Source organism: Apodemus sylvaticus, chromosome 21, assembly GCF_947179515.1.
Source record: "Apodemus sylvaticus chromosome 21, mApoSyl1.1, whole genome shotgun sequence".
Lineage (NCBI taxonomy): Eukaryota > Metazoa > Chordata > Mammalia > Rodentia > Muridae > Apodemus > Apodemus sylvaticus.
Genome location: NC_067492.1, coordinates 24,817,796 through 24,827,578, shown reverse-complemented (window position 1 = coordinate 24,827,578; position 9,783 = coordinate 24,817,796). Strand labels below are relative to the sequence as shown.

Genomic DNA, 9,783 nt, shown 5'->3' with positions numbered 1-9,783 from the left:
AAAGCAGAAAAAGAAGTAATGTGTTCACCTAATTTGAATTCCACCAATGGCTCCTGTTCTAGAGCATAGCCTTCTACTTACAGCTAGAAGGACATTTCACCTGATCACACAGGATTTCATTGATTTTCTTAGAAGATAAAGCTTTGTGGGCACAGCCAGGCTCTAAGCATGACCATTTCAGTATTTGTTGTCTGTTACAACTACCAGGCATCAATGGCTGGTGCCATCAGTAAGATATGTGGACAAAGGCTGTGTGGTAAGCCATTGTAGGCAGCAAGTCACAGGATACAGGGTGAGCATTTGGAATCAAAACGATATTGAAAATTGCCCTTTGGTGGCCCTGGCATCATCCACAAACATGACGCCCAATATGCTGATTCATGTGGGTCGATCAGGGAGGGCAGCAACAGAAGGTTCACCAGGCCAGTTTGGGGCTTTTACTCCTCTTGTGGCAGCTTATCAGGTATGTCAACTTCTGCAGTATCAGAGAGTGGTGTTTGGGGGGTAAAGGCTCCCTGTCCTGGGAGTTGGTGGAAATCACACACACACACACACACACACACAGCAAAAAGAGAGTCTCACTGAGACCTCTATGCACACTTAGTCACAGAAAATCAGGACTGCTTAATGACCACACAGCATCCAAAGCAATAAAGAAGAAATAAACAAAGCCATGTAAAGAAGAATTAACAAAGCCATGGTGTCCAACTGCTTATCATCCCCTAATATCAAGATGTGGAGCATACAGGACTTTTAGGCCATTGGGTGGTTTTCCATCACCGTTTCCTGATCTTACTACAGCAGGTTGGGTGTTTTATGTGCAGGACAGGCTATGATTTTCCTAGCAATCTCTCATATGAGTCCTGGCACGGACAACAATGATGATCATAATGATGTGTGTGTGTGTGTGTGTGTGTGTGTGCGCGCATGTGCATTGGGTATGTCTGTCTCTGACTGTGTGTGTTCATGGCTGTGTCTGTGTGATTGTGTCTGTGTGTGTGTTTGTGTGTGTGTGTTGGGGGTGGTTGTGTCAATGTGTGTGAGTCTGTGTGTCTGTGTGTCTGTGTGTTTGTGTCTCTGTCTCTCTGTCTCTCTGTCTCTCTGTCTCTCACTCTCTCTCTCTCACTCTCTCTCTGTCTCTGTATGTGTATGTGTATGTGTATGTGTATGTGTATGTGTATGTGTATGTGTATGTGTATGTGTTGGAGTCTGCTGAAGTTTCTTCCCAGTCCCCAGGGCCTGGATACTTTGGATACTATGAGGTTCATATTACCACATCTGTAATGTATTCTCAGAGCATCTGTGAATATATTTGACTGAGAGTTATGTCTTGGCAATGGAATGGGAGGATTAGAAGACCCAGATATGTCCAGGAGAAGAGCATCCTATCCCTGCCTCCCGGAGTACCTGCCCTTGTATAGACACTTATTTCTAACTTTCCCAAACCCTCTGAGATTCTTTGGTTGCTTGTGACATGATCATTCTCTTTCAGCTTCTATATTATTAATTTGTTGATATCCCTAAATCTTCTCTGAACCCTCTATTAAAAATATTCTCTTGTGTTTTATGCCACCATGCAATAGTGATGACTGTTACTCCATCCGACTCTGTGTTCTCCTAAGCATACTCTCTCTGTCTCTTTATGGGCTCTATCTCTCCTTCTCTAGATCCCCAAGTTCCCAGGCACCCTGCATATGACAAAACTGTCCCTTCCCAGAATTCTAGGTTTTGCAGGATTCATGCAGTAGCGTGAAGGCCAATCCTCGGACTTTACTAAAATGATGATTCTTATAATGTCAGTCTTCCATGACAGGAAGCACCTTGACTATGCACCTATTGACAGGAGCCCCATGACTTCTCCTGATACAGCTTTCTGCGCCCCCCCCCCCCATCTCCACAGCAACATCTACATTGGGTTGGTGAGTAAGAGAACCAGGGATCATGATTACTCCATATTGGAGGTCAGGGATCCTGGCATTGCAAGACTTCAGATGCCATGCTGTGACTGTTCAAGAGGCCAGGGAAGGAGTAGACTGCAGAGGTGAAATTGCCTGCTTGCTGGATCTTGGCTCTCTGCGACTTCTGCCTTATCAGTTATTCAGCAATAAGAACTTTGCCCCATCCAATCAAATGTCCACACCTACACCCCAAAGGTACAAATTCATGCCTGGGCCAGGCCAATCTGTTCTGTTATCATCCTGTGAGAATCGCATCTACAGCAGCACAGGTTTAGGCCTGAGATTCAACCATGCCTTTGGTTAGACTTCCCGGTTGGCCGTATGCTGTAGCCTGTGGGCTCCTGCTTCTCCTCCAGCATGTGCATGGTGAGACTATCTACATGAGCAGAGGGGACCAGGGTCAGAGATGTCCCAGGTCTGCAAAGACAGAGGCTGAGCTTGGGAATGGAAGGCACCAGGGAGGGAAAAGGAGCTGGTGGAGAATGACGGGTGACAGCATGGGACTGTGTGCTTTCTAATGTCACACCAGGGCACACAGGGGTCAGAGATGTCTGAGGTTAGCACACACTGAGGAGGAAACAGGGACAGGAGAACCACCTCTGTGTGTGGCTGAGACCTGAAATGTTACTGAACTTGGATAATGACAACAACTCCTTCATAATGCCACATGGCTCTGAGCCTGTCATTTTGTTGACTATGGAAGATCCCTGTTACTTTTCAAGAGGGTCAGTGGACAAGGTTTCTGTCCCTAGGGAATCCAGAAGCCCTTATTTTCTCATTCTATTGCTGAACTGAGATGACCCAGGTTACCTTCTCCATGTACCATGGTGATGATGTAGAAAGCCCAAGTGTGGTGACAGCTGATGGCATCTCTCCACTTACAGGCCAGGACTCAGCCAGCCCCATCAGGAACACACACACAGGCCAGGTGAGAGGCAGCCTTGTCCACGTGAAAGACACTAAATCTGGTGTCCACGCCTTCCTGGGAATTCCCTTTGCCAAGCCTCCTGTAGGACCACTGCGCTTTGCACCTCCTGAGGACCCTGAGCCATGGAGCGGTGTGAGAGACGGGACCGCACAGCCGGCCATGTAAGTCCTGGGACCCAGGGACTTCAGGCTTCAGCACTGCAGTGCTTCCTCCACCTGAGCTCTATCTGCCTGTGCTAAGGGGCATCTCCCATGCATGTTCCTGATGAATGTGCTAGGATTCAAGTAGAAGAGGTGTGCCAGCCAGCTGAGTCAGAGCTTGGCACCTGAGGGGAGCAGTATACCAGCCTGCTGAGTCAGAGTTTGGCACCTGGGGGAGTAAGTTGTAGGAACTGCAGTAAGGACAGAGATTGAGCCCATTCTTCACCATCCCTATGACCATCCACTGTCCCTGTGACACTGACTAAGGAACAAACACACATGCATCCAACTGGAGATGCCATGGAACAAGGAGGCACCTTATTGGTGCTTGGAAGCAAAGTGAAGAATGTCTCAATATCCTATGTAATAGTATTGTCCATTCATTCCTATAGTTGCTTTGTGGGCAGAATACCCAAATACCCAAGTATCTTAGTTCCCTTTCTGCTGCTGTGATTAATGGGTATTTGGGTATTCTGCCCACAAAGCAACTATAGGAATGAATGGACAATACTATTACATAGTATAAGTATTGTATAAGAATGGAGAGAGTAAAGATTCTTTATCATTATATAAGCAACTTACAGATTTTATTATGAATCACAATTCCAGCTTATAATCAATCAAAGGTACTAAACCACAGAGGCAGAAGTTTAAGAGAGCTGATCGCATCACATCCATAATGAGGAACAGAGTTTAAAGGACACATGCATGCCTACTAACCTTCACTTACTCTCTCCATTCTTATACAATCCAGAAGCCCCCTTCCTAGGGAATGGTGCCTCCTACCATGGGCAGGTATTCCTATTGCAATGAACATGATTGAGGTAACTTCTCACTGGCATGCCAACCATCCAAACAGGGACTAGACAATCCCTCAGTAAGACTCTTTTCCCAGGTGATTCTACAGTGTGTCAAGTCAACAAGCAAAACTAACCACCACATCAGGACTTAAATTTTACACACAGGATTGAATGTTGGGACAGAAAGTCAATCATTTTCAATGAAGCTGTGGGGCGTCTCCATATACCAGCCCCAGAATCTTACTATAGGTGGACAGTCTTCCCTGAAAAATCTGGCCCCATTTCCTTTTCCGTAGGGCTGGTTGCATTTACTGTGGTAGGGACCTTAGAGACAAATCATGTGCTAGCAGCCATGCTGGAAAGCAGTAGCTGTAGGTGCCTGAGAGAAAGTTTAGTCTAAGATGTAGATTTGACCACCAAACATTTTGTTTGGATTTCCTGCCTTCCATTTTCACTAGGTGTCTGCAGACTGATATGATGAATTTAGAGGGTATGAATCAGATGGAGTTGACCATGATTCCTATTTCTATGTCTGAGGACTGCCTGTATCTCAACATCTACACACCAGCCCATGCCCAGGAGGGCTCTAACCTGCCTGTGAGTGTCAGGCTATGGTCTGCTGGGGGACAGGTCATTCATTTCTCTGGAAGTTGGAAAGGGATAAAATAATTCTGAGCTCCACTGTAGTTTAGGTCCTGCATCTCTAGGAGGTAAGAGAATCTAGGTATTTGATAAAACTATGAATTCTTCTAATAACTTGGCAGACCCACTAAGGATGGTGCACAAGGACTGAATATTGACAGCACCCAATTTTCTAGCTGCAATTTATGGGTTCTGCTATCGGGACCTGATGGCCATTCTGGAGCAGCAATCAGGAAAACCCCTGAGTGGGAAGACACTACTTTTTTGTTCTACTTAGATGGGTCTGAGAGTAGCAATGACTTTTATTTAGATCTAGACTCATTGATCCATGCAGAGATTTCGATTTGGGTAAGTGGGAATGGAAATATGCTCACAGGCCTAAAGCACCCCATATGTGGCTCTCTTCCTGAGATCTTGAGGACATCTGTTTGTTGGACAACCTGTGTAGAGTTAAGCAGTTAATAACGTGTTGGGCAGTCTAGATGAGGTTGGACTGTGTGTGGGCCTCCCGGCATCTGAGTTGCTGTCTCTAGGTGATGGTCTGGATCCATGGTGGTGCACTGGTTCTAGGATCGGCTTCCATGCTTGATGGATCCACACTGGCAGCCACTGAGGAAATAGTTATTGTCGCCATCCAGTATCGCTTGGGTATCCTTGGCTTCTTCAGGTAAGCCTGGGACAGGGCTGGGTAATGGGGGCCAAGTGGCACATGGCAGCCATGCATTGTTCTTCCTGCTCCTTCACAGCACTGGAGACCAGCATGCCACAGGCAACTGGGGATACCTGGACCAAGTGGCTGCCCTTCGCTGGGTGCAGAAAAACATTGCTTACTTTGGAGGCAACCGTGACAGGGTCACTATATTTGGTGGCTCAGCAGGAGGCACAAGTGTGTCTTCCCATGTTGTGTCCCCCATGTCCAAAGGACTCTTTCATGGGGCCATTATGCAGAGTGGAGTGGCCCTGCTGCCTGACCTCATCTCTGACACGTCTGAGGTGGTCTACAAGGTAAGTGCTCTTAAGAACCCCATCTACCACAGCCTTTGCCTCTGGTGCTCTGGTATTCAATCAATTGGATTTTATGTATGCTGAACATGTTATATGACAGCAAACCTCTATCCAGTGGCTTCTGTCATTAGCAAAAACACTTGTGCATTGCTTCCTAGTTTGTTTCCTATTGTTTTGATGAAGATTGTTGTCACAATATCCTTGGAGAGGAACAGGCTTATTTTATCTCACAGTTTATAATCTGTCTTGGTGGGAAGTGTGCACTCAGGCATGTACCTGGAGGCCAGACTTGAATCAGAGGCCAAGGAGCAACATGTTTACTGACTTGTTACCCATGGCATTTTCAGCTAGATTTATTATACAACGCAGAACACCTGCCCATTGGTGACACGGCCCACAGTGAGGTGGGCTCTTCTGCATTAATCATTTCTCAGGAAAATGCCCAAAATTGCCTATGGGCAAATCTGACAGAGACAATATTCTCAGATGAAGTTCCTCTTTCCAGATGATCCTGGTTTGGGTTGAGTTGATCAAAAGGAAATCTAACAAGTACAAATGATGGGGTGAAAGGGTCAGCTGGTAAAAATATTTGCGGTGTTAGCATCAGTTCCCAAGTTCCAATCTTCTAAACCTATACAAATATGGTGGTGGCACTATGTGTCAGAAAACCCAGTGTTCCTGTGAAGGTAAAGAAGCCAAATAAAGAAGACTCCCTGGAAGGTCATAGACCAGCTAAGCTGGTATAGATATATTCAAGCAACTGATAAAGGGACATGTAACAGCTGAGATTGTTCTCTGACCTTTACAGACAAAATGTGCTTTCATACTTATTGCCAACCTTGAGTAACACACACACACACACACACACAGGAAAGCAACATCAAAATTATATGCAGGTAGAATGTCCTTTTCTAGTTGTCACCCCTGAGTGACAAAAAAATGTAAAATATTCCACTCATTTCTTTCATACACAACAAACACTAGGATGTATTATTTACAAGTAATGGCATCTACTAGAATCAAAAATAAAACCTCTGCTCCCTGTTGGGAGGGATGAACTAACCATTGTCTGTTCCATTTGCAGACAGTAGCCAACCTATCTGGTTGTGAAGCCAAGGACTCAGCAGCCCTGGTGCACTGCCTGTGAGCAAAGAGTAAAGAAGAGATCCTGGCTATTAACCAGGTTGGGAGAATTGTGTGTCTTGGAGGACCTGATGAACAGGGTGTAGGATTTCTATCAATCACTTACAACTCAAATGTGCTAACTTATCTCCATGGTTTGGTGTCCTTTCAGTACTGTGTTCAAAAAGATAAAGAAAAGCTAAGTGTGATTTCAAGTTTCTTCTAGAGTGTGCAGAGAACCCAGAGATGAGATAGGCTATAGGGAATTGCTGTGTATTTTCATGACAATTAGAATATTTATAGGATTGATCTTTAGCACTGACTGTCAATGCGAACAGGTCTTCAAGATGATCCCTGGTGTGGTTGATGGGAAGTTCCTACCCAAACATCCTCAGGAGCTGTTGGCCTCTCAGGATTTTCACCCTGTCCCCAGCATCATTGGTGTCACCACAGATGAATATGGCTGGGGAGTCCCCATGGTGAGACCTAGTTCTAAGCCCCTGAGACCGTAAACTCAAATGGTGGGAAGTGGGATCTCAGAGATACTTTGATGTGGTTCCAATCCATACAAAACTTAAGACAAACTTCTGCCTCCTAGCTCACAGGTTTTTATCATATCATAGAGAACTTAACCAGGGAGACCCTGCCAGCTATTCTGAAGAGCGCAGAAGCACAGATGGTGAGAGATATGTCAGCTCCTGTCCTGACAGAGAGGGTTCCATATATTTTTTCCAGATGACATGCCCATAAATAATGTGTGTGTGGGGGAATCACCCCAAAGCTTCTGCCTTTCACCCTAGACCCTCTTTTATTTCCTGTCATATTCCTTACTTACAGGCTGCTGTCTGCCTGTCATAATTCTTCTTGATTCCTATTGGTGTAGATGATTCCTCCAGGAAGTAGTGACCTGGTAATGAAGGAGTACATGGGGGACACTGAGGACTTAGAGACCCTGAAAGCACAGTTCAGAGAGATGCTGGCAGACTTCATGTTTGTGATCCCTGCTCTCCAAGTGGCACATTTCCAGCGTGAGTACATCTGGGACAAGAGCAAGGACAAGGTGTGCTCAGAGTTTGGGACCCTGGTGAGCCCTGCAGTTTCCAGACTGGGCCAATGTCTTGTTCAGGACTCTGATAGCAGGCAGCTTTCCCTTAACAAATTTTTATGTCTGGTGTAAAGGCTGACATCCTATCCAGGTCTAGAAGAGGAAACCCTCAAGCTCTTGTCAACCACTCAATATGAAATGCCAGGGTCCCTCTTTTACAAAGGTTTCCCATATCCAATGCCCCAACCTGAAGCTCACCATTCAACCATGATTCCAGATAACTGTAGAGCAAGGTTTTTAGTCACCAAATTTTAGTCAGATAAGCTCCATATGAGAGATTACCATGTTAGCATTTGTCCGCACTTCCAGGTTCCCAGGCTCCTGTCTACTTCTATGAGTTCCAGCATCGGCCCAGCTTCATCAAGCATGCCAGACCATCCCATGTGAGGGCAGACCATGGTGATGATGTTCCCTTTGTCTTTGGCTCCTATTTGTGGGGCATGAATTGTGAGTCTTTCTTGTTTCTTTCTGCTGAATGGACCATCAAATTATTTCCTGAGTGGTTATTGAACTCTTTGTCTAGTTGGGGAACCTGAGAATCTGGGAAAGGACAAGATAAGTGTTCACCATATCTGAGCCTCCAAAAAACACCCCAAAATGCTCCCCCCAAATATGCTAGAGTTAGCATGTGAGCCTTGGCTTGGCTAGCTTGCTCTAGACAGAATGAGAGCACACTGGTGTAGAAATGAACCTGAGAAACTTCAAGTAGTGCTCTGGATGGACCCTGGATTCTGAGTGGGAGGGAAGAGGGAATAAAACAGACCTAGGGTTCCCTTCAGGCTGAGGGTGCTGTAGGATAACATGAGGCACCTGCATGAGGAGGCTAGGACTTGGACTCTTGTTCTCCTCTGCTGCAGTGGACTTCACTGAGGAGGAGAAGATGCTGAAGAGGAGGGTGATGAAGTACTGGGCCAACTTTGCAAGAAATGGGTGAGAACACACCCCTTCCTCAACATCTTTACAGTGGGGTCTTAGCTGTGCCCCATTAGTATGCATGCATCCTTAATTACATGGTAGTCTTCAACTCAGGGCACACTCAGGAAGATACCTTCTAGCTTTCACTCACTGTTCATCCCAAAGACAGGGTGAGGGAGTCACACCATTGTGGCACTCTTCTTTAGATTATCTGTCTGAGAAGGAGAAACAAAACTAGCCTGCTCCCCTTGCTTCACCTGGAGTACATACTGGTGGTGACAAGGGGATCAGTCTCTGGAGCAGAGAGACCTCAGTCTTCCCTGCTGCCTGGCATATCCACAGGAACCCCAACAGCGAGGGTCTACCCTACTGGCCTGTGATGGACCAAGATAACCAGTACCTGCAGATGAACACACAGCCTGCTGTGGGCCGATCCCTGAAGGCCAGAAGGTTGCAGTTCTGGACCAAGACTCTGCCCCAGAAGATCCAGGACCTAAAGGGTTCTCAGGACAAGCATGCAGAACTGTAGTGTCCTGTGTAAGGAAAACCATGTGAGGTTGAAAGCAAATGGGCTAATTCTGAGGTTTCAAAGTCCATTTATCTATATTTATTTGTTCCAACAAGTAAATAACCATTTCTAACCTCATCATTTGCCCTTTCAGACATGTATGAAAACCACTCTATGTGTTGTTCCTTATCATGCTGGGCAAACATTCACTGGAGTCAACAAAAGCTCTCATAACCATGTGGATGTGTGAGTCCCAACATACTCTTAACTTCTTAAACACTTCATTGAGACGAGGCTTCTCTTTCCTTTCTTGCTTCCTTCCTTCCCTGTTTCCTTTCTCCCTTCCTTTCTCTCTCTTCCTTCCTTCCTTCCTTCTTTCCTTTCTTCCTTCCTTCTTTCCTTCCTTCCTTGCTTCCATTATCTTTTCCCCATCCTCATTCTTTTCTTAAGTTTCAGACTCTCTGGAAATGAAGCGGGTGCTTCAGGGACTGTTGACTGCGGAGGAGTGGCTGATTCATATCTTATATCCTCTCTCAGCAAGTTCATGTTTTCTCATATTTGTAAACCATTAGAAAATCTGTTTTCCCTAAGTCCTTTTGC

The 9,783-nt window shown here is 45.8% G+C and overlaps 1 protein-coding gene across 1 annotated transcript; it reads left to right on the top strand.

The window, feature by feature from the left end:
- Positions 1–2,248: 2,248 nt before the first annotated feature.
- Positions 2,249–9,204, top strand: LOC127671930 (pyrethroid hydrolase Ces2a-like). The gene is made up of 11 exons (XM_052167053.1): positions 2,249–2,324; positions 2,843–3,047; positions 4,345–4,483; positions 5,062–5,195; positions 5,275–5,533; positions 6,994–7,134; positions 7,254–7,334; positions 7,539–7,683; positions 8,070–8,207; positions 8,618–8,690; positions 9,018–9,204. The coding sequence occupies exons 1-11, from the start codon at positions 2,249–2,251 to the stop codon at positions 9,202–9,204; spliced, it is 1,578 nt and encodes a 525-aa protein (XP_052023013.1).
- The last annotated feature ends 579 nt before the right edge of the window (positions 9,205–9,783 follow it).